Source organism: Limanda limanda, chromosome 15 (assembly GCF_963576545.1).
Source record: "Limanda limanda chromosome 15, fLimLim1.1, whole genome shotgun sequence".
NCBI lineage: Eukaryota > Metazoa > Chordata > Actinopteri > Pleuronectiformes > Pleuronectidae > Limanda > Limanda limanda.
In genome coordinates, this window is record NC_083650.1 from 17528202 (window position 1) to 17545671 (window position 17470).

General features: G+C 44.0%; 1 protein-coding gene across 6 annotated transcripts in view; it reads left to right on the forward strand.

Moving 5' to 3' along the window:
* Positions 1 to 1997, forward strand: part of LOC133020903 (arginyl-tRNA--protein transferase 1) — a 53680-nt gene extending 51683 nt beyond the window's left edge. For all 6 annotated transcript variants that reach the window (XM_061087651.1, XM_061087652.1, XM_061087657.1 and 3 more), the window contains one exon: positions 1079 to 1997. In XM_061087651.1, the coding sequence (XP_060943634.1) occupies positions 1079 to 1257 (179 nt within the window). In that variant the 3' untranslated portion in view covers positions 1258 to 1997. The remainder of the gene's footprint in view (positions 1 to 1078) is intronic.
* The last annotated feature ends 15473 nt before the right edge of the window (positions 1998 to 17470 follow it).

Sequence of the window (17470 nt, forward strand, 5' to 3'; positions counted from 1 at the left end):
CATGCAGGAAGATGTGCGCTCACATCTCTACTGGTTCTCAGCTCTGAGCCACATAGGTTTCGTAACAGGGAACAGTGGTGGTGAATAATAGAACCTGAGTTCTATTAATATCAAATCTAACTCACTCCTGTTCATCGTACAGTATGTGTCTCGCCACTCGCCTGGCAAGCCGCTCCACCGCACTGCAGAACCTGGACTGAAGTTTATTTTGATCTGCTTCCTCTCAGCGAGGCCAGACCAGGATTGCTCCAGACAGGACAGTCTGAACAGATGACATATTGTCTGTAGATTGTGTTTGTTTTAGATGGAACAATATGCACTTTATATTTTAGGTGAAAAAGAAGAAGACTGGGAGAAGACGTGGAATAAGAGCTAAGTAGAGAGATGAAAGTATTTTAAGATGGTAGTTAGAGTGACTATAGAGCTTGGATGTTATTCTCCAGAGAGATACAAGATCCTGAGGTTCCAGTGAGTGACAGCAAATGAAGGACTCCTCTGCTGACAGTGGATTTTGATACCTATTAGCTCTGTATCTGGGTCGGTTTGGCTCCGTTGATGCTCCCTGCTGTGCTCCCCCTTGCGTGTCCTCTTGGCACCAGCGGTTGTCAGCTTGGCTTCTCCTCTCACTCCTGGAGGCAGCGGTTTCAGTTTGAGGGTCGTCATTTTTCACACTTTTTTTCCGCTGTACTCTCCAGAGGACCGTTCTTAGCTCCTAAACACGCACACTTTTGAGATTAGCAGTGTTTTCTCTGGTCTGCTGGTGGTTGGCCGTGCATGACACGAGGCCTAATGAGATGCTGAGTTCTGAGCGCCAGCCCCCATAAACACGGCCAGCAAAACTTGCCTGCTCATGAAACCACCGTGAGCCCAGGTTCTGGAGCCGTCTTGGAATTAGTGCTGCGGGGGGAAAAATGGTTTCTGCTCCTGCAACGGCTTCTCGGAAACAATGGCGTTTCCCTGCCAAGTCACTCAGAGGTGATGTCAATTGAGTGAGGGAAAATCAGGACAATGTTTATTGTGCTTTTGTGTGTCCTCTCCGCTCCTTACTGTGTTCTCATGTGTGCCTGCTTGTGTCCAGGAGACGCCCGGGCGCTGAAGGACGTGGGCAGAGCGATGGTGCTGTACCGACGGGCCGTCATGCCTTACGCCGCCTACTCCCGCAAACGCAAAGGCTCCAGCGACGAGACGGAGGTGCAGCAGTACGCCGGCCTGCTCGGCCAAGACTCTGCCGAAAGGATCTTACTCTACCGTGCTTAGACGTACAGCCTCACACCTCGGCACCTTTTAAACACAGGCGAATACACTTCTCCCAGCAATATCTGTCTGTCTGTTTCTGTTACTGTTTGTGTGTCTTTGTTGCTGTGTGACTGTGTGTTTGTCTTTGTTATTGTCTGACTGTGTGTGTACTGTCTGTGAAAGTGCTTTTTGCCGCCATTGTAGTTCACCATGCTTTGCTCTACACAGGCTGGAACCATGCAGTAACTACTGTATGTATATAGCCACTCACTCATTGGCCTCATATATTAGCGTTGTCTCATTTACATTTATTTTGTGAGTTGATTTTTAGTAAATGATTTCTGCAGCATTCATTTTCAGTTAAGCTCTTGTTCAATCCTTTTCTTTGATTTTTACCTCGTACCTAGTGTATATTTTAATATCATGTTTTCATCACTTTGACCTTTTGCACCATCCTCGACCTGTTGCTGGTGGAACATGCAGCCACACACAGGGGAGAGCTCTCCTGAACAGATATGGGTTTGATGTCAGCATTGCCACAATGAATGTCCAGTGATTTTGAAGGTGGCTCTCAGTTGCTCACTCTGCATCGGAAAATCATCAAGCTGATGCAAACTACACCAAGAAATAAAGATTTTTATGTAAAGCAAAGAAGTCACCATTTCAATGTTGATGTCTGTTACATTTATAGCTTTCTTGGCTTTTCATTTAAAATTGAATCTGTTACTTTTGATTAAACCAAATAAAGGGGTTGCATATTCCCTGCTTTGACTTTTTGACTTTCCTTTTCATTTTAGTTTAACTTTATTTGTATAGCGCCACATCACAACATACATTATCTAAAGGCTGAAACTTTACAATAATATAGAGAAACCCAACATCTCCACAGCGATTGGTGACTGTGGAGAGAAAAAAACACTTGTGAAGGAAGACCCTTGTGTGTCTGAAAATCACCCACTCACTCACCATTCCCTACTTATATACACTATATATATATAGAATATAGTGACAAATGTTTGTGGGACTATATACTTAGCTAATCGGGAAAATAAATAAACGATTTTGGACAATACCCTGCGAATATTCCGTTCGCCGGGGATGACGTCATTGTCTCAGGATTATGACATACGTCATCCAGTATTAATGGTTTAAGGTAAAAAAAAACATATTGATCATCTTTAAATGTCGAAATAAACTTGTTTCCTGCAGTTTGTGCTGTGATGTGCTGCTCTGTTTTTATTTCTCTTTATACGAAAGGTCGGGCTGTTCCTGCTGCCCTCACTGTTCTCGTCTGTCTGTTGCGAGCACAATGCATGATGGTATATCTTGCTCGGTTAGTGACCATCGGTTGGGCACTATATAGGGTATAAAAAACTTAACCAATCATTTGGGTGCCACTTCAAAATGGAGAACAAAAGTGCACTATATAGTGATTAGTGAGTGAGAGAGGAGTGGAAAAGGGGGGAGAGAAGAGAGAGAGACCAGGAGCTGTTGTGTAACAGTCATATTTAAGATCTGTCAGAGTGGTTGTAATGAAAATGACAAAAGTTATACTTATAGTTCTAATGGTGTTATTAATGATAATAGTAGTATCAGTAATAACAACTGCTGGAGACATATTTCTTACACACAGTAGTAAGCTCATGTCTCCCAAAGCACTCACACTCAGAGATAAGTGCTTTGGGGTGCACTTGTTGAACTGAGCCAGGCAACAGGTGAGATACATAATCTGCTGAAACACAAATGTGAATGGCCTCTGGCCCCCAAACAGAGTGTCAACAGCAGCACAGTGCTCAGCCAGGGAATGACTCAGACAACCAAGACAGTCCTCGTGTCTGCAGGCTGGTCCCAGAGCCTGAAGTAAGACATGCATGCTTTTAACTGCATGATGTGACCACACAGTCTGCAGTGATCATGGCAGCAGCTCAGGAAGTTAATGCTGCTTCTCTGCAGAGTAGTTTCGAAAATATGAAGTGGTGCCTGCAGTGAAGGTTTCTGGTTTATCAGGGATTTTATGGACGACATGACAGCTCCCAAAATAATGAAGTCAAAGCACCTCGATCGTGCCCTGGAGTTAAAGGTCACATAGAGTACACGTTAAGTACACGTCAAACATGGTTTCTGTCATTTTAGGGAGTTCTAATTACACAGGTGTGATGCCAAAGTGTTCATATTTCTGGTAAATTTGATTTAAATAGTTCATGCTATAAAAACAGAGTGTAATGTGTGAGTCATGATTGGTTGAGCCAGTGTATCGGCAGGACCTCGGCTCCATCCCTCCATCACTCAAGTGATGTCATCAGCGCAGGACGGCAGCGTTCCTCTCTGGGATAATTTGGCTTTATTTTGAATAGTGGGAGAAAGTGGAGATGCATCGTCCATCTTTATATAAAGTCTATGCATGCAATCAGCTTTGTGAACTTTCCTCATAATTTAAAATGTTGTTTTGATAATCATCAAATTAAAAGATACACATGGAGTTACTGACTTCTATGAAACTGTTCCCTTTGCTCTCATGCCTGAGTTGGTTGCCTCTTATGATTTCACACTACTCACCTTACCTACAGGGGGTGGTAATGAGTCATAAAGCAAACAAATGAGCCATGCAACACTGATGGAGAAGATGTCAACCTGGAACACATGGGAATGGGTTTTTAAAGCTTTAGTAATAATTGGATTTATGAATAGTTTCAGTACTATGGTTAAACCTTCAGGACACACGGCGGGTCTTGGTGAGTAAACTAAAGACATTTCTGCAGAATTAAACTTCATCAAGATGACTCCCAACTACAAACACACATACACACATAACACTGAACAGCGTTGAGTTGAAATATCTTTAAGGTTTAACTCTATCCATGGTTACAGTGGAAATAAGAGTTTATTTTAGAGCGGGTGATAGTCAGCAAATTCCAAAACAAAACAAAATCTATCAAGAAAAATTTCAAATAAAGTAATTGACATTTTGGTTGGGACTTTATTCACAACAGGAATCTATAGGATGCAATCCTGAGTACATAGTCTTCCTGGAGGAGATCATCCTGCAGGTTCCCACACGATACACGTACGCACATAGGCTGCGGCGGCAGCTTGTCAGCATGTGGCAAAATATCAGCGCCTGAAATCTTTCAGGTACGCAAAGATTGAAGCCTGCACACATAAACTTATTTATTAGGTATTTAGCCTAAGTTGCATCCAGCTGGGAAAACATCCTGCTCCTCAACATTTTCTCTTCTCCTGGTTGCTGGACAAATGCAGTCGGTGGTTAGAGGCACAGACTAACCAGCTAACTTCACCTGCCGCACATTGAGCCGGCCTACCTGTCTGCACCCAGTCCTGATCTCAGGGCTGGGCACAGGGTGAGAGAATCCTCCTCTCCACTTTAAACTCAACCTTGGTTTAAGAGCAGCCTGTCTCCTCAGGAATTAGAATGGACTGACAGGCTAATTCTCCAAGAAGGGAACACTGACGCTGGCTAGTGGCCATGTTGGATTCACTGTTTTTCTCCCACATTAGGCATGCTTCCCCTCTGACTTAATACACACACACACACACACACACACACACACACACACACACACACACACACACACACACACACACACACACACACACACACACACACACACACCTGGCACTGTCACAAGTAGTTAGTCTTGGTGGACCAACACACGCGGACATGTGCCAGTGCCGTGGTGGACCTCTTTATGTCAGAGTGTAAAATGCCCTGCACTGGTTGGCTATTTTATAACGAGTCCATGATACTGCGAGAGTCAGCGTGACAGGGTTGGGACATTACTCTGATATATAAATGTGTCCCTGCTCATATATCTTCTTAAACATAAGCTCTGCACTGACCACACACTGCTGCTGAAACACTGCTCAGCCAAAGGTCAGAGCTCAGAGGATAAAGGAGGCGGCTGAGAGGGCTCTGTCTTCATGTTAGACCCGAGATGGTTAAATACTCTGTCTGGTTTATTTTAAACTGTGTTGGTGCCAAATGGGTGTGGTTGGTCCCATCGGTAAATAAAGAGATTTCCAAAAAGCTGAGAAAGGAGAGTATGACCCTGTAGTAAGCATGGGCAGATCAGTGAATAGACCTAACTGGCTCTGGACCAGGGGCCCCTGGACCAGAGCCAGTGTGTGTGAAGTGACTGTTAATATTTGTTGTTTATAAGTCATAGAGCTCAGTGAACATACACAGTGACCAAGAGACAAACAGTCTACAAATAGGTGAAGGGTGATCACAAACTAACCTGAAACGACTACAAACTAGAATAGCACTCAGTAGAGTTTATACCTCGGCAAGATCCAACAGATGAAACCACAGTTAGATTCATTAAATCCAGATTTTCATCTGTTATATTTCATAAATATCCTCCTAAACATGTTTGATTTACTACAAGATCAAGATCCATTAATTATTTTCTGAGAAATTAGTGAGATTGTAAAAAGAACAATGTTAAACAAAGGGATACAAAATTCTTGCTTCTTTCCTGACCTTTAACCGCATCCTTCCACCGAGATTCAATCAAATCTGTTATGTGGTTTTTGCGTAATCCTGCTAACAGACAGACAAACTGCAATGAAAACATAAAAAAATAATGTGGTGACACAAAATGATCATAAAGAGACACCAAACAAATGTAAAAAAAAGAACATACAACAATAAAAAGACAGAAATCCTCTACAAAGACACAAAGTGAAAACATAATGAGACACAAAGCTATTATACAGAGAAAAAAAATGAAATAAAGTGACACACAAAATCATTTCAAATATGTAGTTTGTTGTCTCTTTCAGTAAATACTAGAAATATAATAGGAAGTCTTGTTTGAAGGAAGAGTGCAAAGCAAACTCTCTGAAAATGTGAGATTTGCAGTTGAAGCATTTCCAGTTAGGGTTGAAGCACCAGTTGTAACTTTATGTGTTGTTTTGAAGTAGTTTCAACATCAGTGTTAGCGAATTCAAATCACAATAATTTACTACAAGTTTTTGTATCGCCATTCAGCTTTGTCCCTCTACCCTCTCCTCTTCTCTACAGATGTATTGTGACCAGATGAAAATGCCCCGGGAGGAAGGAGGACGTGTGAGCGTGAAAGTGAGTCTGAAAATCAGGAGAGAAAAAAAAGACACCGTGACTGAGGTTGTCCTTTTTTTTCCAAATGTCCGATCCAAACTTGTCAGAGAAATGTGGAATAATATCCCTCAGCTGTTTACGTAAACGTCTCTGAATGTAATATACCGCCTTAGTGAGCAGTTGTGGGTACAAATGTGTTTAGGAAAATGGCAGTTGTGCAGATTTTGATCTCCTTTATACATTCACTGGTTTTCCCTTATGGTAAGAACACGGGGGACAGAGAGGAGCTGTGTTCGTCCTCCACCAGCATCCCCTGATCCCATCTCCTGTGTGTCTGAGTGAAGCATCTGACGAGGCTTTAACATGACGCCAGCTTCCTGTTTGTAAATATGAAACTGTCTGTAGGCAGCGAGCTGTTTGATCCGTCTCAGCTAATCTTTCTACAGTACACGCAAGCTTTGTTTCATTGAACCCGGGGGCAGAAAGTAAACACTGCCTATGCCCACAGTATGTAGTGTGTGGTGTGTATGTGTGTGTGTGTCTGTCTGTGTGTGTGTGTGTGTGTGTGTGTGTGTGTGTGTGTGTGTGTGTGTGTGTGTGTGTGTGCGTGTGTGTGTTTGTCTGTGTGTGTTTACTCCTGTGTGTGTGGGCTTGTTTGGATTGGCTCCCCCAAAAGGATAGTGACAAGTTATTTTTTTTATTCTCTCATGCTTGCTTTTCTGTCCACCATGAATCTCTCTCTCTCTCTCTCTCTCTCTCTCTCTCTCTCTCTCTCTCTCTCTCTCTCTCTGTGTGTGTGTGTGTGTGTTTTTGTGTGTATATATGTCTGTTGTTTGTGTCACAGTAACGTGGACGTGTATTATTGGTGCGTGTTTGTACTGGCACCCACGCCAGGCCCCCGGACCAGCGGAAGCTCCCAGGCCAGAGGAAGTGCCGGCCTCCTTTGTTAACAAGCTCCCCCCGGATTAGACGTATCGCACCCTAAATGCAGGCCCTTTCTCCTGGGGATTATCTAAGGGACGGTTGGGGGGGGGGCACCCACTCCCACTGGGGCCCTGTCACCCAGATTCAACACACCGCTACCAGGCCGCTCCCTAGCCCCCTTCCTAGAATACAGGACATGAGGGGAGGCATTGTGTCCCCAGAGACAAAGCTAAAGTGATTAGCCTAAGTTATTAAGGGACCGTAGAAAATGCATTTTGACACGGGGCTCCGAGTTGATCCAGGGCGCTGTTGGACACAGTGAAAATATTCACAAGCATCAGGTTGTTGTGTACATATGTTAAGGCATTCTGGTACCGGACTGATGCCTGTAGGCCTGTAGTTAAAGAGACTCAGTGGATTTGTTTTGCTTGTGTAAAACGGGCGGTCCACACTTTATAAGGATATACGACAGAGTTTAAAGAGAACAGAGGCATAAATTAACTCTTCTATTGGTGGTCGCTTGCTTTGCAGTGACCAGGGAGTGAAGTGAACAAACAGATTCTCTACAAGGAGGCAGGAGCAGAGCATCAAACTGTAGTTTAACTGTTTTCCGTGCAAGTGTCATTTACATTATTTATCCATAGAGAATAAAGAAGATGAACTCTTCCTTGGTGGTTGACTCTAAGTTTATTCATTGAAATCACAATATTTTCAGTTAAGGATGTTATGTTTAAAAAAACACACATTCACAAAGTACACAGCAGTCTCAAAGTGATGGTTCACAGCCATTTTGACTTGTGACCCCCTTCCTAAAAAGGCAGTCTCTAATTGGGGAGCCCCTTGTCCCATTTTAGATGTCCAGGAGTTGTTATCAGTTCAATAGGAGACACATTTCTCCTCTAATCCTCAAATATTAGGATAGAAAAAAACGTTTCATAACCAAAGAGAAAAATAAAAGACTCCACAGTATTTCACACCAGCACAAGGTTTTGGGAAATAAAAAGTTAAATAAAAATTCCCAAAAACTTTTATTTCTCAATTCCATTGATCATAGTTACTTAAATTTGGGAGCAACTCAACCAGCTGCCAGAGTAAACAACCAGAGTAAATCAGCTCTTTATACACTGATGCATCTGTATTAACAGTTTAATAACATAATAAAAACACATCAGTGACAGTATGCAGATAGTACAAATGTATTTATTCGACTTTATATAATGATTTTTGCACCCGGGTAAGAGTTTCAACACAGGACTTTAATTTGTGGCACTCAGAATATTTTTACATCTGAGTATTAGAACTGAAACTTAGTGAGAGAAGTGAGCTCATGAGGTTAAACTATAAAACATGTTATGTTGAACATGTTGTTCATCATCAGAGGGTGAACCAGGGTGCAGGGTCTCAGAGAGCTGCTGCGTCGGCATGAAGACAACGGCTGCAGGGAGATAAATGTTGTCATCATGTAAAGCAGCATCCATGACTCTCTCTCTCTTTCTTTCTTTCTTTCTGTCTTTCTCTCCCTCTGCAGGTCTTTACCACATTACTGTCTCTCCTCTGTTTACCCTCCCTCGTGCTCCTTCATTATCTTCTCTCCTCTGGCACAGGCCCGTGCATCTCTTTCTGTCGGAGGCGGTCGTAGGTTTTCCCCCTGGCATTAGAATACTAATGTGTCAGTGCGAATAGAGTGAAGCTGTTGGGCGGCGGTGGGAGTCGGCCCACCTCTCAATATGTGCGCTGTCTCTTCTGGGGAGTCTAAATCTTGTTTTTCTCTCTCTCCCCCCCTGCTCCCTTCTCTCAGCCTCAATCTCATTGAGCTCCACTAGGGAAACTCCCCTCTCACTGTCTCCTGTCCCCTGTAGTTTCCACTGAATGTGGGAAATATATTTTCAGGATTTTTAGATCAGGTAGAGGTGTAAGTCACGACCAAAACCAATACCTCTCCAAAACTTCTGTCCCTCCCAGTCCCGGCCCGTGAAAGCCAACGCAGCCAATATTTGCAGAGCTCCATATAAATCTCGGCCTGTTGAATGCTGCCGTTGTCGGGGGGGGGAGTGCTTGGCATTGTCCCGGCAACCTGCTGGGTTCTAGGGGGAGCTGCAGTGGAGGAGAACAGAAAAATGTCTTGATATTGAATCTTATAAAAACACAGATATTTACGGCCTGAGCAGGCTGCAGAACTCCAGTGGAGTGAGAGGCGTCGTGGCAGCAGAACTGAATCTGACACTGAATTCTGTGTCATTAATGGTGTTTTGCATGATGGGGGGGGGGGGGGGGGGGTGTTGTACAAGACACTAGTGCACAGTGAACTTTCTCATGCATCCCAATCTTAAGTATTTTCACGCCTTTGCAGTGGAAATTCCACACAGATTTATGACATTTCCATCATTGACTGTATTGTAACAGCAACAGCTTTTCGTCCCCAGCTTTTCATTTTCCTTTGCAGTTGCCCCTCAGATTTAACCAATAAATAGTCTCTCCAAATAGATTTTAAAGTTTTTAGAAGATATTGGGATGAATTATATGTAGTAACAGTTTTGTGTGAACAAGTGATTTAGGAGAACTTCCCAAATTCACAGATTTTCTTGTAAACTTGTTGTAGGAGTCACGTGAAATCAGTCTGCTGTTATTCAGGACAAGGTTTTCACTGATGGATCTTATTTATCATTAACTTTGATCAATTATAAATAAATTCATACATGAATACATAAATCTCACTTCGTAATTATGTTAAAATGATGATGTAATTCAAATATACTTCTGAATTTATTAATGTACCTGCTAATTTGTTGCAAAGTCCGCAGGAGTGAGCAACTCCATTGTAGGTAGTAGAAGTTGCATCTGCATCTGCAAGCTGCGTTGAGATAATTTCCCTAAAATTCAATAAATTCAAAAACACACTTTTCAGACATTGGATGTATTTGTTGAATCTGATTTTTCATGTTTGCACCAAGTCACAATACGAACAAATGTAAGAAAAGAAAATGCAGAAATTAGAACGTGAACCATTAACAATTATTTAGCTGATTGTATTTTGAGTACTTATAAAGTAGGTTCTAGTTGTCAAAGTGGCTAATAAGCTTTTTGTGGCACCATATCACGAGTAATAAATGTGTGGATTTATGTTCTCACAGCATGCCATGACACATACACATAATATTTCTTTATGTTATATTGATGTAAGCAGACTACAAGCCTATCAAAATATATAAATCTTCAGCAGATTGTTAACTGGACAGTATATTCTACCCCCAAAGTGTTTTACAGCTGTACAGCATCACCCCCCCCCCCCCTTTTCTCCCCCAGCTCAGGATCCTCCACACATGAGAAGCCATTCCTGATTAGCCACACATTCGAGAAATGTCAGAAATGCTTCATGCGCCTTGTCTGAGCTCAACTGGTGCAGTCAGATGTCCGAACAGGACTGATAAAGGCAGAGGGCCGGGGAGTCGGGGGGGTTCAGAGGGGAGGCGCCGCATGCCGTGAGGCCGCTGTTTGGTTTGGTGGGTGAAACCTCGACCAGCTTCTGCTTCCCTTCAGATGCGTGTGTAGAATGTGCAACTGATGTCTTTTTCTCTGAGAAATCAGATCACACGAGTGAAATCAGTCCGTCATTAAGCAACGAGACCGCCCAAGCTCCAGTTACGTGACGGCCCATGAGAACCATTTGCAGAAACACTTAACTGAACAAATATATTTTTTTCAGGCAGACAAAATGGGCGAAGGCCTTCAAATTGCCTGAGTTGGGACGACAGTAGGAGTGGGTGATGGAGCTGCCTTGTGTAGAGGGATGAAGGGGGAGTGGAGCAAAATGAATTTCTGTGGAGTCTGGAGAGGACTTCAGTTTGGGAAAAAAGGTGCAGCAGCTTTTTTCATGGACTGCATATGCACGTTTATGACCGTCTTTATGATGTTATTTAGTATAAGTGGTGGTGTGCTCATAGCAGCTGCAGTTAAGATGTAAATGCGCTGCAAAAAATGGGCTGTAACCACATAACGAGATGATTTTCTTATTATTCTAAGTTTCTTCCAAATAACTGCAGTAAATAATGCTGTGAATGTGAGTAAAAACAAGTTTGAGAATGATGAGAAGTGATGTGAGCTCAGGTGACAGCCAATACATCAACACCAACCACAATTGTATTAAATAGTTAGGTTGGTGTGGTTTGCTTGGACAGTGTATGCAGGGAGAGAACTCATGTCTGGGTTTTGAGTCCTGCGGTCGCTGCATGGCGCCCGTAAATCGAACCAAATAAGGACCGTGGCCAGAAATCATGCTCGCTCCAAAAGCCGGAGCCCCCGAGCCATACGGAGATAGAGGGAGAGATTCACTGATCCCAGAAATCCCTTGTGGCATGCAGCCTGGGCCGCTCTCATCCAGCCACTGTGGACGCTGGATCAGGGCCCATCAGTGGCTCGCAGAAACAATCAGTCTCACAGAACTCAAACCGCTCCTCTCAACCGGTGTGTAGGACATGCGTGAGCGTGCAGGCTTAGAGTCCTCTCTGCAGGTTTATTGCTGACGCTGCAGATGCATGATGGGGAATTTACTGAATAGTCACAACACAGCCACATAAAACTGAAAGATTTCACTTTTCTCACCAGGCGTTCGTGACTCCAGGTCACTGCAAAAACAAAGCCTGTACAAAACCAACGTGTCACTCAGCAGTGATTCAACAGACGCTTGCCCGGGTCAGCACACGAGGCCGCAGTGAAGAAAGTCGCTGGCAGAGGGGATTTCTCGGAAAACATCCCCTCCACTGGTTAGCAAGCCGCACAACCCTGCTCCGGCCAGAGGACTTTGCTGAATGTGCAAGAAAAAAATCGGGGGTAGCAGTTGAGGGAGGGGGGGGAGAACAGGGGAGAAAACAGTGAGCTGCAGTACAAATTGAATGCAGATTGTGTGTATATGGTTTTTTATGTCACAAATGAAAAAAACGAGGGAAAGATGAAAAATGGAGAGAAATAAACATCATGGGCCTGGCTGGGCCTCTTGTTTCATTTGGCGAATTGAGCCTCAGCACCATTACAGTCATTACCCAGGAATCCAGAGTTGGGGAAAAGAAAACCAGACCTTTCCTTCCTCTTTTTCCTCCACTTTTAGTCTCCTTCACTCAGTTTCTCTTACCTTCTACATCTTAAACATGTCTAATGCTCTACCTTCCTTGTCGCTTAATACGTTTCTCTGTAGTTTGTTCCCTCTGTCGTCTGTTCCCCTTGAGGCTCATTTTAAGGCAGCGCTAACTCACTTACAAACTCCAACATGCTGCAGAGAGGAACCTTTTCTGCCCCTTTTGGGGTTAGAATGAATTCTACTTGAGATTCCTAAGCGCACCACGTTGAAAAATCCCCACATAGTGTTTACGAGGCACTCTGGCGGCCAATACTGTAACATGAAGAACAATATAACAAAAACCTGATCTGCAATGCTGCGGGAAAGGAAGCGCTTTGGGCTCTGGTCACGTTATTAGTGTTATTCTTCGTGAAATGGGTTCCTTTCTGGTGGGAACGAGGAGCCTCGGAGTTGAGCCCACGTCGGTCTGTGGCCTCAGGGTTTTACTGTTCAGTAAACAGAGCAGGGAAGAAGATGGTCTACACCACACATGTAGAGAACCCGAGAAACGTCAGTGCTTGAATCAAAAACGTCTGTGCAGGAAAGCACTCCAAAGCCGCGGTGCCAGCTTTACCACACAGGATACAGCGGCTATAAGTCAGGAGGGCGGAGAGGAGCCATCAGGTTTGAGGCTGCAGGGGTGGGCTGCAAAAATAAGAAGTGAAATTAAACTGGAAAACGGATCTTTTGTGCCCCTGGACTTACAAAAAGTAAAGAAAAACAAAAGAAAACCATTTTAACGTTTGTGTGTTATGCACTTCTTTTCCTCCAATGCAAAATAATAATCATCCCATTGGTGTCACTGGATCGGCAGACAGATGGAGTGAGATACCCAGGGACAAAGACAAGGAGGAGACAGACATAGTCATGCATGACCTGTATTATCCCTGGTCACCACACTGGAACCAGGTTGCCGTGGAAATCACCATCGCAAACTAGACACTGAAACTCATTCGCAGGGAGAGACATATTTATTATCCTTTTAAGATAACGCCCCATGTGACTCTCTCACAGTACATTTTCTTGTTTTCTTTCCACCATATTAACCTGTGTGTGTGTGTGTGTGTGTGTGTCTGAGATTATCTCATCTCCTGACAGAAAGACTCCTCTCTCCCTCCCATAAGTTTTCTCCTAATTCTCCTCTGGTCCTTTAGAGCAGCTGGCTTCAGACAGGGTGAGCGGAGCAGCTGGCCTGCCGAGGTGACTTGCCAAGATTCAAGATCCAAGATCTAAGAACCAAGATCCAAGATCCAAGATCCAAGATCCAAGATCCAAGATCCAAGATCCAAGATCCAAGATCCAAGATTCAAGATTCAAGATTCAAGATTCAAGGTTCAATACTGGTCAAACTTGGAACTTGCCTCAGTGTGCCCACGACGAGACAACAATCACAGCACAACACATAACAAGAAAAGAAACATACCACATTACCCCCTCCACATAAAAACATAACATACAATCCGTGAATGTAAAATACAGAATAAGTACAGAATAAAATGAAATACTGTAAACTCTAGTGCAAATAGAATAGGTTGCTTACAAATACACTGAAATATGTTAAAATTCAGCAGTAGTTATTGCTTTGCCTTTGTAAACTGCTGATAGAGGATTGAGGAGCCATTTAGTGATTTGATGCTTTTGCAGTCAGTGCTGTTGAGGGAAATGGGTTTCATTTTTGATGGTCTTTGTGTTTTCCCTGAGGGAGAGTTCTTAAGAGTATCCTGTGCATATAGAGTCCTGTAGTATTTTTAGACCCCTGCGCTGAATGTGAGTTTCATATATGTGAGAGAACATTTCTAGTACGTATCCGTTTGGTATTGAAATACTCAAACATTTTACAAAAAAAAGTGTAATGTTACCTTCCTACTCTGGTTGGATCAGTGGATCAATTCTCTTCTCATTATAGATTACTTTTTAAAATAAAACAAAACAATGTGACCATGTACTGCTTTGTAAAATTTAAGTGGAGTATAAAGTACAGATAATTGCAGGTATATGTAATGGGGAAAAGTGAAATATAAATCTACTTTACTTACTTACAGATGAAAAAATGCACTTAAGTACAGTAATGAAGTAAATATACTTTGTTTCATCCCACTGTATAAAACAAGGTTTTAAATATCAGCCATTATTTGGTTCTAAAAAAAACACTGGACATGATTTTTCCGAGAAGTGGAAACTATAATAATGCAGCCCGACCACAGCATAAACAAGAACACAGTTCATTTCCAATGTTCCAAATTCTACTGTTGGCAAAACACAGTGAAACTGTAGACGCGTCTTGGAGCTTTGAGCTGCGACTGACACGAGGCCTTTAGTATAACAGGAAGTGTTTCCACTTCAACTACACACACAGCAATAGGAACATATTCTATTGTGCCCTGGACAATCCTAAAGATTGTATGGACTTGTAAGCATGCTCATACCGACTCAAGACTTGTAAGGAAAGAAGACAGTGTGTGCTGGCAATGGGCACCTGCTTGGTATGAGCCTCCATTCCTCCCCCGAGCCATTACTGAAAATGAGATCACTTTTTCAGCCAACTCCTTAATATGAAGTGAAAAGTTTAAAAACAAATCGGGGGCCTGATACTCGGGAGCCAAATCGCTCCCAGATACCTAATCTCCTGTGATGTGGGCCACGAGGCTGCTCTCCCTCAGCTCCGGCCGCTGCCAGGAGGAGGGTGGCATCAGTGTCAGGCCTTTCACACTGCCCACCGTCCCGTGTTGGGCAGATTAAGCATGGTGCATTCTTCCTTTTCAGCGTCTGGAGGGCCGGAGGAAGAGACAGAAAGAGACACCATTCATGACTGGACAAGGTGGAGTCACTGGGCACCGTGCCCGCACCCTCATCTAACCCCCTCCTCCCCCACTGCTGGACTGACAAGGGCCAAGAGTGTGAGGCGGACTCTTTTTGTCCAGCCTATTAATGAGTGGCAGGCCAGACTGAATGATTTTTTAATGTGTGTGGGTTTTTCTTGGGGAGGGGAGGGGGGGGGGGAGATGTAGCATGAGTGGGCGTGAGTGCCGTGGTGCTGGGGGTTGACGGGTGTTGTCAGTCAGACGGGCTGACAGACAGGCGGCCTGTGGGAACGGGTGACAGAGGCCATCCGGGGCCTTCATGGGCAAACATGGGGGCCTTTTATGGGTTTATCAAACTGCTGACCCCCCATCGCCCTGTGCACAGGAAACGCTCTGGCACATGAATGGAGAGATCATGTCAATGAGTGGGATTGGGGGGGGGGGGGGGGGGCTGCATGGGACAGGAGTCAGGGTTGGGGAGAGTCATGTGGAGAAGGGAAGATGAGCAGGGGGGATTGAGGGGGAATTTGGGGGTTGAGATGGAGATCCAGAGATGTGGATGATGATCACCCTACTGTCATTATCATCTATGATGGATTATATAAAGGATTATAAATATTCTGTTACCTTTTGTCTAATCATCCTGCTCAGTTCGCTCCCCACCTGCACTCCCGTAACGCCTTTACGCTAAAAGCGATACACCCATTCTCAAACGCTTGTAACCGTTTTCTAACACTGCCGACATTCTTCTATGCGTCCTTCATGTTGGCATGGTTCTAAAGCAATACATCCACTAGAGGGCAGTGCAGAGTCAAGAGTTTCTGAAAATAACAAACCCGGCGACAGCGGAGAAGGTTGTGATACTGTACCTTTGAAGAAAAACACAGAAGTGCCGATTGGTCCTTGTGCTTGGGCAGAATAACATCATGTAGTTTCTTACCAACTCACAAAGTCTCTCCTCGAAAGGTTCCACCATTGTTTCGATTTCTTCCTAGCGTCCTATTGGCCACACTGCCCCCTCAGGATTTCCGGTGGTACTGCTCTGAGTCATCTGTTGTTTTATTTTTTTTTCGTAAGATTTCAGAAGACAAAATAAGAGACGAAACAGACTACAACCAGAAGGCTCTAACATTGAGCTTAAATGAGTCTCTGGATTCTCTCATTACCCTATTCTCTGTCCAGTTGCTTTTCAGTTACATATACAAACCTTTATAGATCTCTTTTGTTTACCTTTGGCTAATTGACACAAATAAATGTGCTACCTCTTGTTAAAATGTTCTCTCTCCTGAGAACCTCAAGTCACCTTTGTGCCACAGCCCCGAAACTGAGCTTCAGTTTAACGGTGTGAGTCAGTTTTGATCCACTTAAAACAGCCGTTTGTCGTTTCTCTCCCTCTACCCCGCAGCTATAAGCAGAGTATTGGTAAACAGATCATGTAGCATTGCAGCAGTGATACAAACCGCTGCAGAAAGATCAGCTCTGTGATAGGAAGGATGGCAGAGGGAGAGGGATGGGGGAGTTTCTCGAGCACATTTTGAGGAGTCGCAGAGAGGTCTGTGGTACTCGCTGCTTGATTTGTGAGAATCGACGACTTTACATGTAATGCAGCATATCAACTCGTTGGATTATTACATCTACAAATTTGTCAGGCAAAGATCCTAATCTGAATCGGTCTTCATGGTTCATCCCTTCAAAGATCTATTTTATTTATTTACACAAGGCTCTCCTTTTTATCAGCCCTCCACTCGGGAGTTACACAAAACATATCTCAGCCTGAGACAGTTATGTGTGAGAACAACGTAAGAAGTCGCCGTGGAGCTCATCATCAATCTTCTTCTCAAAATATATGGGGCTGTGCACATTTATATGAATCTGACCTGTGACCTCTATAACTGGGTTTAAGGGCAGTGAAAGTGAGCCGCCGTGGTACTTGTTGTCTCCGTGTGTGTGTGTGTGTGTGTCTGTGCTGGTTTGGTCCAAGCTGGGCTGTCTGGATCTAAGGCCAGGGCCCCTGTACTCTGCGTCTGGGTGTCTGGGTTTGGGCGTCCTCCTCTATCCAGGACGGCTTATTTATGACCTGAGCCGAGCCCGGTCCAGCAGCCAGAGACAGAGCGGAGAGGAGGGATCGAGTGCTGCATTACCCCGGTGCATTCCTACGCACACAAGACCTGACTGACACACATTCGAGCACAACACACACACGCAGACACACAACAGATAAGGAGATGGAAATATCTCCCATGATCTCATATCAGAGACTGTGAGTAGGAGGCTGCAGAGTGAGGCTCTTCCCCCTCTCTGCTGATATCCCCACAGTCT